The sequence below is a fragment of the Chenopodium quinoa genome, unplaced genomic scaffold, assembly GCF_001683475.1.
Source record: "Chenopodium quinoa cultivar QQ74 unplaced genomic scaffold, ASM168347v1, whole genome shotgun sequence".
In the NCBI taxonomy this organism is placed as follows: Eukaryota; Viridiplantae; Streptophyta; class Magnoliopsida; order Caryophyllales; family Amaranthaceae; genus Chenopodium; species Chenopodium quinoa.
This window is the reverse complement of record NW_018745410.1, coordinates 3,710,426-3,727,730: the sequence shown is the minus strand read 5'-3', so window position 1 is coordinate 3,727,730 and position 17,305 is coordinate 3,710,426. Positions and strand designations below refer to the sequence as shown.

General features: G+C 37.4%; 1 protein-coding gene across 1 annotated transcript; it reads right to left on the bottom strand.

Annotated features, from left to right (window-relative positions):
* Nucleotides 1–10,694: 10,694 nt before the first annotated feature.
* Nucleotides 10,695–12,548, bottom strand: LOC110713126 (mitogen-activated protein kinase kinase 5-like). Its single transcript, XM_021891591.1, has one exon. It carries the CDS (start codon nucleotides 12,052–12,054, stop codon nucleotides 10,981–10,983), a length of 1,074 nt encoding a protein of 357 aa, XP_021747283.1. The 5' UTR covers nucleotides 12,055–12,548; the 3' UTR covers nucleotides 10,695–10,980.
* Nucleotides 12,549–17,305: the final 4,757 nt, after the last annotated feature.

The window sequence follows — 17,305 nt, the reverse complement described above, 5'->3', positions numbered from 1 at the left end:
CCGCATATAAAGATCAAACCGGGCCCAGTTTAGTAATTTAGCCATAACTTCCTCATTATTCATCGGAATTGGGCTTATAATATATCGTTGGAAAGCTCTTTTCGAACCCGACCCAACTACACCATTATTTGAACCTTGCCATGTTCCAAACCAAACTATATTGGATGTTTTCTTAAAATAGTTTTTCAAAAACAGAGAGAAAGAAAAGAAATAAAACTAACCGCAACACTAGACTTTCCACACTTTCACTTCATTCGATTATGATTCGACGTGAAAAGTACTCATCACTGGGTTTGGTTTTGGGGAGACACAAATGGGTGTCTACAAGATGGTAAGTGTGTAGCATTTATTTGTTCGAGGTTGAGGGTTTGAATCTAGATAAAACCATATTTTATTAATTTTGTTAAATGAAGTCGCAAGCTTACGTGTCACAGTGCCATGTTGTCATATACGTTGAAGAGTGCCACATGGAATCATCCCTTTAAAAGGAAAGCCTTTTAATACTCCCTCCACCCATGATTATCTGCACTAAATGTACTTTTTGCGGATTCCAAGGCAAAGCTTGTTAAGCATGATTATTGAAAATTAAGAGGGGAAGGAAGGTGTAGACACCTAAAAATGTCTCCCCAAAACCAAACCCGATGATGAACAACCTTTCACCGCCATTATTGGTCAATTTGTGTATTTAATCTTTGGAGTGCTTAAATCCATGTTTCCATTCAATACATTTATAAACCAATCCATTTCCTAGTTCATTTCCCTAAACCATAACTTGTTTTTCACTTTTCGTATCCACATCGCAAAACCGAGAGAAACTAATTCTGTGGCTTAATAATTTTGATCCAATTATTATTTGGTAGGATATTACTTGAAATAATATTTCCAACAATATATTACAATCCCAATTTCGATGTAAAACGAAGAAGATATGAGCCAAACACTAAACACGGCCCAAAACTAACACCCTTCTATTAAAACGGCAATATCGTAAAATATAAAAATGATTTTTACCTTATTCTGATCGGGTTGGAAAGTAGAATTGATAATCTTTTCAATGATATATTATATGCCTTATTCCGAGTTACGGATCAAAAGTTATCCCAATTTTAAAAACGCATAAAAAACTGGAATCGTCGCGCAAGCAACAAAACCACCGCGTCATGGGGGATAGTGACGTGGAACGGGGTTAGGTACTATGTCACGGAAAACTTTATCGTGTCGCGGTACAAATACTGTGACACGGTGCTTTTCCGCATCATTCCCATGTGATTTTTTCACCGTGACACGGTATACTGTACCGTGTCGCGATGGACTTTGTCGCGTCACGGTACACATACCGTGGCGCGGGGCTGTTCCGTGTAATTTCCGCGTACTTTTTTTAACATGACACGATGTAATATACTGTGCCACGGTGGAAACTGCCGTGTCACGGTACGTGTGCGGTGTCACATAATCTTCTCTAGTCTTTTCCGCGTACACCCTTCACGCATTTTTACTCCCGTAGGTCAAATATTTCCCGCGTCGCTCCAGTTTCCCCGTGTCACGGTATTATTTTCCGTGTCGTGGTGTTCTTTTCCGTGTCGCGGTAACCTTTTTTAGGGTTTTTATCTTTTTAGGGTTCCGTGTGTTCCCTCTACTCATTTTCCCTATAAATATCCCCCTCCTTTCTACAGTTCGGGGCATCAAATCACTCTCTCTTCCTCTCTTTTACACAAAAACCATTCTCTTTTCTCTCTCTCTCTCATATTCTAAGCCTTAAACCTATATTCCTAATTACAACATTCTTCCCTTAAGCACTCCAAGGAGTCCATACTTAACCCGAGGCTCCGTCCTTAAACCAAGGCGTGAAAGGTACAAATAAGTGAGGGTTTTGACCAAATCAAATCTACATTTATATAATTTAATTTTTATTTGATTTATATTTTTTATTGAAGTTACTGACAATTTATTCATGATGTAGCAATTTCAAAGAACGTGCGGAATGTGAGTAATTAATTAATTTAATTACTCTTATTTTATTTTAATATTGCTAGTATCATGATTATGTTTTTTATATTTGATTTTACTCACGCTATTATTGTTAAATTGCTTCCAATATTAATGTTTATTCTATTATTATTTATTAATTACCATATTGCATGTTTAAAGGGAATATGTAATTGAAAATCACGCCTAATAAGATAATTTGGACGACCAGTTTAGGTTCCTTTTTAATCTTGTTATTAAATCAAGTGATCACTAATATTTTAGAATTATGTGTTGCATTAATATTCAACCAATTTAGCCTAATAATAGTTTGGTGCAAATTGAATCTTTGTTTGCATGTCTTTGACATCGTAGGAATCACTTTTCACTAAAAGAATCGAGTAGAGGCCAATACGGGAGAATGTGACTCCATGACTCACTTTGTATCATCATCCCCGATCCTCCTTTCGAGGTTCCGAACCATATGGAGTTAGTAATCTCATGGATTGTGAATGGGGTGTAACCTTCACGGGTCAATCGTTGTTGCCTTTTGTTGTCCCTTAATTGTGGTTGCCTTTTATGATCCGTGAACGGTTTACAACCCTAATCGTATACGTCAATTCCCGCTTCCTATGAGTGACAAGCATATTCACAACATGCTTAACGTAGGCGCACTTCAAACGACACCTACAGAAGGGATAATTAATCCAACACCCACACCCACGCAACCCCCACTGACGCGGAACCACCACGCCACCTCGCGAAACATGGACATCCACGCAACCCCTACCACTCACGCAAAACCATTGACCTCAGACCACCGAAATCACCCCGCAACCCCCACTCACAGACGCTAAACCACCAAACTCAGACCACCGAAACCACCATGCATTCCCCATTCACGCAACCCCCACTAACGTACCAGCCCCGCGAACTCAGACCACCGACACCCACCACAAAACCCACGACCCCAGATCTTGAATCAAAACCCACCAGTCAACCCACGACCCCAGGTCTAGCCACGAAACCCACCGCAAAACCCACGAACTCAAACCACCGAAATCCACGTACTCAGATTATTAGTGGTTGTGGTGGAGTAGTGGCGACGACGGAAAATGGTGCGCTGATCTAGGGTGCGGCGATCTAGGGTATGGTCGATCTAGTGTGCGAAAAATGTGCAGCGGTCTGGGTGCGTTGGGGTCTGGTCGGAGAATATGGCGATGATCTAGGGTGTGGTCAGAGAATGACGCGACGATGGGGTATAATCACAGTGGAGGTGGTTCTCTGGGCTCGTCTGGGCTGGTGGTAGGCAATTAGAGGCACTGAATTGGCTGGGGTAAGGTGGTAATTACTTTTTTAGTAAGTGTAATTATAAGATGTTAAACAAAGTAAAGGTAAGTTGGTCATTTTATTGTATAAAATTTACTAAAAATAGAAAGAAAAAATTTTGTTGCAGATAATAGAGAGCATCCATTAATGGCAAATGTAGGGAGTATATAGATAAATAGATATGTGAGATCAAAGATGAGAACCACAATCATAATTTTTTCTATCGGTAGTCTACCAACACAGTTAACTCCGTTTTATGCAAAATTATCATCTTAAAATACAAAGCAAATACGAAGTATGAATCTTTCAGGATTATGTGTAATACCTCATATCTTTATGCACTATTATTTTATTTTATTTTATTTTTATTTTATTTTATTTTATTTTTTATTTTTTATAATAAGAAAAGTTATGATTACTTGCTATCCTTAGACCATCTCCAACGGTGACACTTTGATCGATTTTTTTTAGGAGAAAGAGGGTATTTTTTACAAAGGATATCAAAAAGTTTGTATCTAAACTTAGGGTCTGTTCACATTTGTTGAACTGAAATGAACTAAACTGATTAGAGCTGAACTGAACTGAGCTGAAAAAAATATTTTATGAGAGAGGAAAATTAGGAGCTGAATTGAACTGAACTGAATTGAACTGAACTGAACTAATTGGAGTTGAACTGAACTGAACTGAACTGAACTGATTAGAGCTGAACTGAACTGAAATTAAGTAAATGTGAACAAGCCCTTAGCAACCCCAAAAGAAAGTTGTTAATTTTAGATACTCAACTTTGAGTCTCAATAGACAAAAAGTGTAGGCCCTTATCAATATTATAATATATTTTATAATTTATTTAAGTTTTTTTTTTTGAAAAATCTACAATACGAATTTGGTGGAGCATAAATTAAAAGTGACATTAGTATAAATTAGATAGTCTCACCATCAAGAAATTAGATTTCAAATGAGTTGCTAAATTAAGAAGTAGGTTGGATATCACCATTGAAATTAAAAAACAACTCATTTTATATTTCAATACTCAAAGTTGAAACTCACTATGAGAGATGGTGTTAAATACTTAAAAGTTTATTACGGAGTACGTAAACATTTCTATTCCAGAGGAAGTAGTATCGGAGTACTATACTCCATTTCATAATAGAGTATAACGGGACGGGTTTCATAAAGTAATGGAGTGGGGCCTAAATTTAAAGTTCTCTCTCCTCACACTAGGTCCCACCTCATCAGTAATCTAAACTCTTATCAGTAGAATAATTTTAAAACTCAAAAACATTGTCATTTTAAAACTTTAATTGTCAATACTTATATTATATTGTCTGTATTGCTCGGACGATATTATATATAAGTAGTAGAGTAAAGATAACGGGTAGCATTAAAGTGATTTTGTGTTTATTAAACGCTAAAAACTATATTATCAGTATTTTTTTGAATATTATATTGATAATATTCATCGTGTCACTATTAGTTTTAAATAGGGGTGTCAATCGGGTTTTTGGTTCGGTTTTGGGTTCGATTTATCGGTTTTTGGTTTGTAACGGGTCGGTTTTTTACGGGTTGAATTATTATCGGGTCAGTAGGATCGGTTTTAAGTAATTTCGGGTCGGTTCGGTTTGGTTTATTTTTATCACAGTTTCTATTCAGGTCGGATTCTAATCTTACCGTTATAATTCGTTCATGTTATAATCGATTCGGGTAAAATTTGGTCATTTTAAAAACGAGGTTTATCAGTTTAAAGCGGGTTTTGGGTGAAAACATATCAGGTCCTAATCGGGTCAGGTTGTAATTGGTTCAGGTCATAATCGGTTCGAGTTGAACGCAGTCGGTTTGACAACTTATTTTGCCTGTTTTAAACGGGTTTCGTTAACGTATATCTTTTCGGTATATCCTCAACATTCTTTAATTAGTGATTCTAGTAGATCATATGGAGGATTAATTAGTTGTTTAGCTTTATGTCTTTTTTTTTTTAATAATGATTTTCAGGATCAAATGATGATAACAAATCTAGATTTACCTTTTGATTCAGATTTTTTTTTAATACAATATAGTGTTCTATAAGTCATTACTCGTAAAAGGACGATAATATTTTAGCATAAGAGTTTCATTGACATCAAAATTCCAAACCTATTCAACATACATACTTCGCATTTCAAATTAAACCCTTTTGTTTTACTATCGATAAAATATACAAAAAAAAACAAACAAACAAAAAAACTCTACAGTCATAACGGATTACGGACTTGCAGGTTATAAACGGTTTAGTTATAACCGGTTACGGGTTGTAAACTGTTCGGTCATAACTTATTACTGTTATAAACGCTTTGGTCCTTACCAGTTACAGGTTGTAAGCGATTTGGGTTTATCGGGATTTTTGTCTGGTTTTAATGGTTTCGGTTTACAATGGGTCAGGTTGTTATCGGGTTCGGAAGTACTCAGTTCGGGTTGTTCTCGGTTTCGGGTTGTATCAGTTCGGCTTGATAACGGGTACGGTTCATTAACGGTTCTCAAACATGCAGATCGGTTCAGTTTCAGGTTTTGAAAAATCGAATTGAGTCGGTTTACGGTTTTAAAATAACTGGTTCTTATCAGTTCGGTTCCTTTTTGAACCAATTCGAAACGGTTCGGATTTACCAGTTTGGGTCGATTTTTGACAGTTCTAGTTTTAATATTGTCATTTGCTCATAATATAAAATCATGAGAGTACCAAAGTTGGAAAACATGATACTTAGATGGACTTTGCAAAGTCTTATTTTACCCCTGTACTCCATTATGAAATTCCTCTATATTCCATATCAGTGAGATCACCTTAAGAGTTGAGTTGAGTTGAGTTGAGTTAGAAGAAGATTTTACAGTGTCGCTAAAGTTGATTCTATATCATCAATTATAAGCCAATAACTGCTGATTGAAAACCCCATTTTCCCCATGTAACTTTATAAAGCAAAAGCAACTTAACATATTTTCCCCCACTTCCATACTTGTCCCAAATCTTTTCCTAGATCCATGTCAGTCTGGGTCGTCTGGCACATCACCCCACCCATACACAAAACCAATAAAAATAAATAAATAAACTTAAAATTTTCTCAATTTCTTCAAATTTTACAATTTATTTCAGCTCCTTTCCTAATTTTATTCTCATACACAATTCATTTCACCTCTATTCAATTTAGTTCAGCTCCAATCAGTTTTATTCGAGAGGTTGTTATATATACCCGTGTGCACCGTACACCCATGAATATTTGTTCTTATTGTAATGATTGTGTTTTCATTTTATAATCAAATAAAGAGCAAAAACTAACCTTAGGTTAGTTAGATGTACAGTGCACACCTGAGTGTATATTACAAATTCTTGTTTTATTCAATTCAGTTGTATTCAATCGGAACAGACCTTTAATAATGCAAATAAATTTTCGATATTACACTTTAATAACCTTAAAATTTTCTCAATCTCTTCAAATTTTACACTTAGAAGTTGTTCTTTTCAGCTTAATTTCAGTTCAGTTTAGTTCAACTCCAATCAATTCATTTAAGTTCATTTCCTAATTTTCTCCTCTCAAAAACAATTCATTTCAGGTCTATTCAGTTCAATTCATCTTCAATCAGTTTTGTTCGAAAGTTTGTTATATATACCCGTATGCACCGTACAAATTCTTAAATGGACCTGGTTCACAGTGTGATATCACCAACAGGAGAGATAATATAATTGTTTATTAATAAATAAAAAGGATACTATATTAAAATGGAAAAATGGAAATAAATAATCCCACCTTTGCCTTATCTGACAATAACAATCCCACCTTTTGATTATTACGAGATAATCTCACCTTTGTATGTCATCTTCTTTTAATAGACCTTGACTGGATTGTGACCGATTTTTATAGGTTATATGCCACGTGTTAGATTTTAATTGGTTCATTATATTTTTTTAAAAAATAATAAAAAAAAATACAGAAAAAAAAAACTGACCCACCACCCATCAACCCCCCACAAGCCACCGTGAAATCCTTACCCCAACCACCACCAAAGATCGGTCGGCCTCCCTCCTTAACGTCCGAAAAGCGCCGACCGACACCTACCCACCCACCAGGTGACGTGTTTTTAGGGGCTGAGATGGGGATTTTCGTTGCTGAGATGGGGATTTTCAGGGTATTTAGGGAGGTTGAGTAGGATTGTCGGTGGTTTTTCGGCAGTTATAGGGGTTAATCGAGGCTGGGATGGAGGTTTTCTGTGGTAATAAGGGTAAATCGGGGCTGGGATGGGGTGTTTTGTTGGTTTTTTCGGCGGTTGTAGGGGTTTTTCGGGGCTGGGCTGGCGGTATTCGGCGGTCATAGGGGTTTTCGGCGGCTGGGTATTGTTTTTCAAGGTGGTGTTTCTGGTGTCGGAGTTAAATTTGGGTTAGGGGTGATTTCGGGGGTGACTTTTGGTGGTTCCAGTCGGCGTTTTTGGGGGTTTAGGCTGGTATCTGGCCGTTTCTAGGTGGGCCTAGGGTATGGGGTAGGGGTTTCTCGGTGGCTGGGGAGTGGCTGGTGGCTGTGGGGGTGGGCTGGTGGATTTTTTTTTTGTTTTTTATTTTTAATTTTTTATTGCCTTTTTTTTGTTATTTTTTATTATTTTGTCCAATCATCAAGCCACATGTGGCTTTGAAAATAATTAAAAAAAAACATGTTAACCTGTTTAACAGGTTGTAGGTAAAAAAAAAAAAGCCTATTAAAAGAAGATGGCATCCAAAGGTGGGATTGCCTCGTAATAATCAAAAGCAAATGTGAGATTATTTATTTCCATTTTTCCTTTTAAAATAAAGGTTATTATGTAAAAGTTAGTGTGACATTATAAAAGTTATAAGATGATAATTTTTTAATGAAATTTTTAATATAATGATTAATATGAACAATAAATATCACTAAGTTAAAATTAGATCATTATTCAACATAATGTCGTATTTTAAGTTCATGATAACATTAAACCTTACACAAGTTTTAAAAAAGGTTACTATGTTAAAAATAAGGTTACTATATTAAAATTAAGGTTCACTATGTTAAATATAATGTCAGTTACTATGTATAAATCTTAGGTCCACAATAATATTATTATGGACCAGGTCCACGCAAGACTTTTTGTATGCATCGTACACTCATGAGTATTTGTTCTTATAATGATGATTGTTTTTCATTTTATCATCAAATAAAGATCAAAAACTAACCTTAAATTAGTTAGATGTACGGTACACACCTGAATGTATATAACAAATTCTAGTTTTGTTCGATTCTATTGCTTTCAGTCAGTCAGACACTTAATAATGCACATTTTCGATAATACAGTTAACTAACAATAATACATCAATAAATAAATGAATAAATATTTAAATCATATGAAGTGATGAATTATACTCTGTAATAATAACAATACAAAGTATTATTTTACTTTCAATCAAATCCTTAAACTCATTTTTCAATGTTGACAATCCCCCTTTTTTATAATAAAAAATAAAAATATACCAAGTAAAATCTTATTATGTACCATAACTTTCAAGTTTCAATAGTTAGATATATGGTACACACCTTGGTGCATATAACAAATTCTAATTTTGTTCAATTCAGTTGTTTTTAGTCGGAACATGCCATTTACTGTATAATGCACATTTTCGATAATACAATATAATAACAATAATACATCAATAAATATTTAAATCATTCGAATTGATGAATTATAATAATAACAATACAAAGTTTTTTTTTTTGAGGAGAATACAGAGTATTATTTTACTTTCAATCAAATCTTTAAACTAAAAAAAAATAATAATAAAAAATAAATAAATAAAAACTAAAACAAGTAAAATCTTATTACTTCCCATAACTTTCAAGTTTCAACATCGTTTCTAATTACAAGTATGTAATACAGAGTATATTTCAATATTTCATGCTATAAAACAGCACATTTAAGTAATGAATAAAAAAAATATTATTAGAATAAAAGTAAGCTTCTACTTTTTTTTCATTCAATACAAATTATAATCAGTGTGACAGGGTTAACTTTAATAAGCATTTCAAATTAGATATTCTAAATTTCAAAATCAAAACGAAAATTTTAACACATATTATGCACATATTATGCTATTTCAAAATCAAAACGAAAATTCTAACACACATTTTAAATTTTAAATTTTGGATTTTCCGCACATATTATGCTATTTAGTTATTTACGAGTAGTTACTAATATAATTTAATTGAAATTTCTTAATTAAATATGAAAATTATGCACTTTCAGAAATTGTATATTTACATTTAATTAGAAATTAGTTAGGAAAAATAAAGAAATTTTTTTCGGTAAGTGTTACTCCGTAAAATTTTATAATTCAATTCTTATTTTAAAACCGTACAAGGTTAATCTAGTTTATATAATATAGTCGCTTTACTACATTGCAAAAAACATAATGCAATAAAAGCAAAAGCAGTGCAATAGTAAATCAAAATCAATTGTTAATTAAGTTGGGGCTACTCAACCAGCATAATATGTGCAGCAGTTTTTAACAAATATACTCAGAATATTGTTCTAAATTCTATATCAAAGAATGTTCTACAGAGGTAAGATTGAAATACCAGAAGCTAAAGGCATCCTCTTCTAGCGATTCCCACAAATAAGTACTCAGAATATTGTTAGGAGATTGAAATTCACAGAAGAGATAGCGAATCAGCAATCTTGTCATGAACAACAGACTTCAAATATAGTACAAGAAGAAAAACAATTGGTATTACCCATGATTGCCATGACGTGCCTAAAATTCACAATTGCACAAGGGGATGTTTTGAAGAAACACAAGAGTGAGCAAGAGTAGTCTAAAAATCCGAGACAAGAGTTATCTGCTTATTCACAATTGCACAAGGGGAATTCTCTGAGGAGATACGAGAGTGAGCGCAAGAGTAGACTAAAAATCCGAGACAGAGTTATCTACTTAGCTTATTCGCCATGACATACGTAATACTCACATCATTTGCACTCAGCAAAAACTATCTTACGACATCAGTTGACAAAAATGAAAAAAACCCCAGCACATTAACTTCAGTCTTTTTCTCGTTGAAGGCAAACTACACATAAACAATTCAATCTCAACCAACCCAACAATCAACCCAACAGTCAACACAATCTTCCCAAATTTGATTAATTCTTGCAATCCTTAAATAAAATACAATAATGACAATTTTCTAATGTTGCACAAGTAATTAGGACTTGAGAGTGCTTAAACAGCCAATACATTCTCTTCCACTAATCATGGTAACATATAAACCACCACTGCAAAAATGAATAACATTTCATATATAATAAGAGGAAAATGCCATACATAGAGCAAAGAATCAACAATTGCAAACCAAATTTGATAGGAAGAGAGCAAGTTGTATTAATAATGGCGAAAATAAGACAATTTCTCATTTCTTCTTGTACCATTGAAGAATCAACACTATCCAAATCCAATTGAAAAAGCTACAATAACTGATGATTAATTTCTTTTTAGTTTCATCAAAATCACAACATCAGCTACAACAATTTCACCCCTATTCATCCTCATCATCCTCCTCCTCATCATATTTAAATTACAAAAAAAAAAACATCAAAAAAAAAAAAAAAAAATTGCAATTGCATTAAAAAAAACAGACTTTTTTAACTTCAACTTAAAATTAAAAATAAAAATTATGATGAATGAGGAAGGGGAGGGGGCAACATTTGACGGAGAGAAGTATGAACCTGGTGGTTCTGACTACCAATTTGACTACTCTGAGTAGCAGCTGTATTCAGCACAATAAAAGGATGTCCTAGAAGTCGAATCGCCGTCCACCGTTTCGCCGGTTCACGCTGCAAGCAACACCTGATAAAGTCACGAAACTCACGAGAAGCCGAAGCCGGCGCCTCTGGTGGAGCACTCATACAAATAGCACACATCAAGCTAGCCCAATCACCTTGTCTACCAACATTAAATGGAAATCTACCCAAATAGAATTCCAAAATGCTAACCCCAAAACTCCAAATATCACCAGCATAACCATCATACTGTCCTTGGTTCAGATCAGTATTAATCCTTTCGGGACTCATATACGCAATCGTTCCAACACTCGAATTACAAGGATCCATCGTTTGTGCTAAAATCCTACTAACCCCAAAATCAGCTATTTTCACCTGTTTGTTTGTGTTGATTAGAAGATTCGAGGGTTTGATATCTCGATGAACGATTCTTCTTCTGTGCAAATACACTAATCCGGAAAGAACTTGCCGGGATAACTCGGCAAGATACGATTCGTCTGCTATATGTTTCCCCTCAAGCGATCCTCGATCCATGTACTCGAGAAGAACCTGGATCTCCCCGTTATGATCAAACATATCAAAGCATTTCACGACATTAGGATTATCGACATCTCTGAGGATCTCGATCTCTCGGCAGATCTGACGGCGCACCATCTCTTCGTGGTTGCCGTAAATCACCTTCAAAGCGTAGATCCGAGAAGATGGGCGGTGGATTACTTGGTAGACTGTGCCTCCGGCGCCTGACCCGATCCGATTCTTGCGCTCTAGCTCGGAGAAGCTTAATATGGCGGCTGTGTTCGAGTTCGAGTTGGAATTCGAGTTGGTTGAGGTGGAAGTGGATGTGGGTGCGGAGGAGGGAGGGAGAGGAAGCGGGACCGCGAGAGCCGGGTCTCGTTTAGGGAGCGGGAGGGTTAAGTCGGGGCGTCGTCTAGCGCGGGACGACGCCGGTTGTGGAGGCGGATTCATTGATTGATAATGAATTGAAATTGATAAATGAAAACTAAACTATACTATATGTATAAAATATTTATACACATGATGAGAGGAGGAGAACAAGAACGCTAAATGAATAAAGGGTATTGAATTGGGAAATAATTATAACATGAGACCAAACACAAACACGAACACGAACACGAACAAGGGTTGATTTTGTTGGTGATGTTCAAAAAATCAAATGTTTGATTTGTTCAAAATTGGGGAAGGAAGAAGAAGTCATAAGTTGTTCAAGTAAATTGAAGGTTCGAGGAAGAAGAGAGAGGAGAAGAAGAAAGTTGGGTGAAAAAAGGTAGGAAATGAATGAGGGGTTGCTATCAGAGGAGAATCAAGATTTATTTAAACAAAGGAGAAAGGTGGTGGGAAGTGTGAAGGGTATCACGCGCTAAGGAAGGGGGGTTGTGTGTATGTCCAATGAGAGTCAAGGAAGGGTAGAAAATGTGAAGGAAGTTAATGTGGGGAGGATCTCGTGTAAGGTTTTAAAGACAATAAAATCAGTTTTTTTAGGGTTGTTTTTTTTTTTTTTTTTTTGCATTTATTTTTAACACATTTGTTTCATGAGGGTTTTGTGTATTATTTGGTATAGCTTAGCTCATTGCATGGGGCAATAATGTTGCTTTTTTTTTTTCTTTCCATAAGTAAAATAAAATAAAGGAAATTAAAACTAATGTTGTGTTATAAATGAAATGTTAAACTGTTGTGATTTGAAAAGATTTGGCTCAAATCTGATATTGTAAATATGAGTTGGCTGGTGATTTTTATGATGACTAAATAGGTAAAATCCTAGCTTCACTTATATGCCAAATGATTTAGTAGTAGCTGTCGGTAAAATTGTTTATCAGATATGAGTTTGAAATAGTTGTTTTAATGTGTCATTTTGTCGTATTATGTTTGTTCCTTACAGTTTAGCCTGAGAAAAAAGCGTGTAAAATTTCATAGACTATCGAAATATTGTTTGGTTTTTAATTTATTTTTTTATTTTTTGCATTTCCTTTTGACACATTTGTTTCATGAGGGTTTTGTGTATTATTTGATAGCTTAGCTCATTGCATGGGTCAAGAATGTTTTTTTTTTCCAATAAGTAAAATAAAATAAAGAAAAATTAAAATCGAAGTCGTGTTATAGAAATGTTAAACCAATAAGATTTTAAAAGATTTGGCTCAAATTCGATATTGTAAATATGAGTTGGTTAGTGATTTTTATAAAGACTGAATAGGTAAAAACCTACCTTGACTTTTATATCAAATGATTCAGTAGTAATTGTTGGAAAGATCATTTATCAGATATGAGTTTGAAATAGTTGTTTTAACGTGTTATTTTGTCGTATTATATACGTTAGTTTTGTACACTTTAGCCTGAGTATATTGTGTAAGGTTTAAAATACAACTGAAACAATTTTAGGGTTTTTTTTTTTTTTTTTTTTTGCATTATTTACTTTAACACATTTGTATCATGAGGGTTTTTAGTATTATTTAATAGCTTAGCTCATTGCATGTGTCAACAATATAATTATCTTTGTCAATAAGAAATACACAATAAAGAAAAATTAAAACGATGTGATGTTAATCTTGTTACAGACTTGTTAAACTGATTTGATTTGAAAAGATATGGATCAAATCCGATATTGTAAATATGAGTTGGATGGTGATTATTATGACGACTAAATAGGTAAAAACGTAGCGAGACTTTTATGTCAAATTTTTTAGTAGTAGCTGTTGGTAAGATTGTTTATTAGATATGAGTTTGAAATAGTTGTTTTAATGTGTTTTTTTTGTCGTAGTATGCTAGTTTTATACAGTTTAGTCTAAGTATCTCGTGTAAGGTTTCACAGGCAATCGTGACAGTTTTAGAGGAGTTTTTTTTTTTTTTTTTTTTTTAACACATTTGTTTCATGAGGGGCTGTGTATTGTTTGATAGCTTAGCTATTTGCATTTGTTAATAATGTTGGTTTCATTGCCAGTAAGAAAAATAAAATTAAATTAAAACCAATGTTGTGTTATAAAGTTAGACGGATGTGATTTGAAAAGAGTTGGTTCAAACTCGATATAGTATTTTTGAGTTAACTAGTAATTTTTATGAAAACTAAATTGGTAAGAACCTAGCTTGACTTTTATGTCAAATGATTCAGTAGCTGTTGTTTAGGGTAAAAACACCCTAGTCATGTGGACCAATTAAAGAGGCCCACGTGTCAAGCCTGGACAGGTCCCCATGGACCACTCACCGGCTGACACGTGGAAGCCTTAGATGTCAGCAGAATTACGGCCTTCAAGTCCCAATTCCCGAGAAAGCCGCCAAGCGGCGCAGCCCACCAAACCTAAGTCAGAGTTGTTTCGGGGTTTTCTGATGTCCTGCGGGAGAGTTACAATTCCGAGACTGGAACCGGACGCCTGTACCTGCAAAACAACGGAGACTCCTGGTGGTGGGAGCTCCGCCTCCAACGGTCAAGTTAGTACTTGATTAAGGAGTAATTAATGCGGAAATTAAAGTGATTGGGTCTCTCTAGGTGAGAGTGTTTAATGTAGGTAATCTGCTTTGTTAGCGTGATCAGCCTGTTATCCCTGTAATCCATGTAATCTCCCTTAATGAAGATTAAGGGAGGTATTTATAACCTTGGGAAACGTGCTAATCCTAGGTTTAGGTTAACCTAGGGCTGATTGGGCTTCCCTCGGAAGTTGGGCCTGGGTGGCCGGTTTCCCCATTAGGCATGGAGTATGCCACGTGTCATGACATAATAGGTCCAAGGTGGACGAATAAGCGTGTGCCACGTGGCAAGCCCTGACAGTTCCAACTGGGGGACACTTGGCAGGACCTGATTGGCCCACGTGGCGCATTCCGATTGGTGGGAGAAAAATCCCCTAATTATTTGCCCCTCACAGGTGGCACGTGACTGGTCACGTGTTACCTGTGACAGGTGCCGCACTGTAACAAGCGACGACCTGCTACAGGTGTCACTCGGCAAAAGGCCGAGAGATTCTCCTGCCCAAATTTTGAATTCTGGAAGTGACCCTTCGCCTTCTCACTTCGCCTATATAAAGGAGTGTTGACTTCAGTCATTTTCACACTTGAGAACTTTGTGAGAGAACATTCGGACCCCTGAACTTGCTCTGACATTTTGGACTCTTTCTGCCTACCGCCTGCTCTGACAAGCCGACTGCAAAGGATTTTCAGAACTTCATCAACCGTCACTCGTTCAGGTAACCGTCGGTTCTCTTACTCTTAATTGTCTCTTTATTTTATTCTTTTTTGAAATGGCACCACGGAAGCACACGACACGACCTAGGTTAGTGATCAGTCGGTCACCGGGGACGGCTGAATCTAGGACCAGGAGTGCCGCCTGCCCTTTTCCGGACCCATCTTTGCCCTTTATACAAAGTCCGACTGTATCTGTGTCTATGCAGAGCATGATGGCCAGAACAAAAAAGACTGCCAGGATCTCAAATTCAGACGGCTCCTCCCGCAGGGTGCCGATTAGTGAAACATCTGACCAGGCGCCAGATGTGGAAGTGAAACAAAGCGGCTTGAAAGCCGGCTGTTCTGAGGGAGGAATCAAAGTGACCCCTTCCCATTTCTCAGTTGACAATTCTTCATTCTCTCCTGCTCCTTTTAAAGGAGAGGAGGCGGGCCCCTCCGGTAGAGGGGAGGAGTCGTCCTCTTCGGACTCGTCAGAGGACGATTCCGAGTCTAGCTCTTCTGGCCATGCTTCTCTGGACACAGAAGAGAAAAACAGTCGCCTGCAAGAGGCGAGGCTTTCTCACGCAGTTGAGAAGGGGGACAATTGGGCGGAGCCATCCGTCTCTTACCGAGAGCAAAATACCCCCTACTACTGCACGGTACCTCGGGGCCGGATCACGGCCATGCAAGAGAAAGTGGAGAGCTTTATCGCAAACCACACAATGGGCCCCGGCTTTTTAGTGTTTTTGTCGGATCCAGAAGACACAGTCGTCTGGCCGGCTGGTACCAGTTATGATAGCGCCTGCTTTGGCTGCTACGAGGCGGCCATCAAGGTTGGGCTGCGCTTCCCATTACATCCGGCTGTTCAGCGGATCTTGGATGGGTATGAGTTGGGGTTATGGCAGTTAGCCCCGAACTCCTGGGTCAACGTACTCGGCTATGTGGCCGGGTGCGAACTGCACGGGGTGGAGCCGAGCTTCGAGGCTTTCGCCCACATGAACTACCTCAGCCGGACCCCTAAGGCAGGCGGTACCGGCTGGTATCAATTGACGAGCCACAGGGGCTACCTCATGACGAGAGGTAAAGCAAACAAATGGAAGGACTGGCGGTGCACATTCTTCATCATTGAGAGTTCAGACACAGAGCTGAACAAGCGCCTCAACAGGTGGAACAGGAATCCGCCCCTTCTTGCAGGCGGCCGCAGCATGCCGCCTGTTCCCCCCAAAGCTAAGAAAGAGATCCTGGATAAAGGACTCTTTAAAGTAGAGTCGAGGGTCGACTCTACTTCAGGGGTACGAGAGCAAGTACCCCTGCACTGCGTCCCGAGCTTCAAATGGCTCTACGACGAGTACTTTTTGGCCGCCTGTGGCCTCAGCAGTCGGTCCTCAAGAGGTAGTCGGCCTGTCGAATACTCTGTTGTTCCGTGCATTTTTGTTATAACTTTTATTAACTTTGCTGTTTGTTTTTGCAGCGGACGCTATGAGCAAAATTACCGCCTCCAAGACTGCGGCGGCCATGTTGCGGGCCTCCATCATGCAACAAGCTTCAACCGACTCCCCCCAACAAGGGGGCACCCTTGGTGGGCTTCAAACCTTTCATCCTCTTTTTGGAGTTGTGTTTATGCATATACTGACTTTTTTCTTCTTTTTTAGACGGGCGCTCCAAGAGCTTCTTCTTCCCAATAGCCGGACCCCAAGGCCCGGAGGACGACTGTTGCGAGCTCTCCTGGTTCTGCCAGGAAACATGTGGCGGCTGAGAAACAGCCGGCCACTTCTTCTAAAACTCCAGCTGGGCCGCCTAGAAGTATGAAGTTGTCCTTGTAAATTTTAGACTTGCTCCCTTTTTTACTAGGTCTAATCCGTTTGTTTATGCTTGATGCAGCCGGCCCTCAGGAGCCTGACTTGGTAGAGGTGGCCAAGTCTGTGATCAAGGCCGTCCCTCCAGCTGAAAGGGAGGCGGTCAGGGGTGTAGGCACCCTTGACCTAGACGGGATTGCAGGGGTCCTTGCTGAGGTATACTTAGCATATTTTTGAGTATTTGAATTCCAGGACAC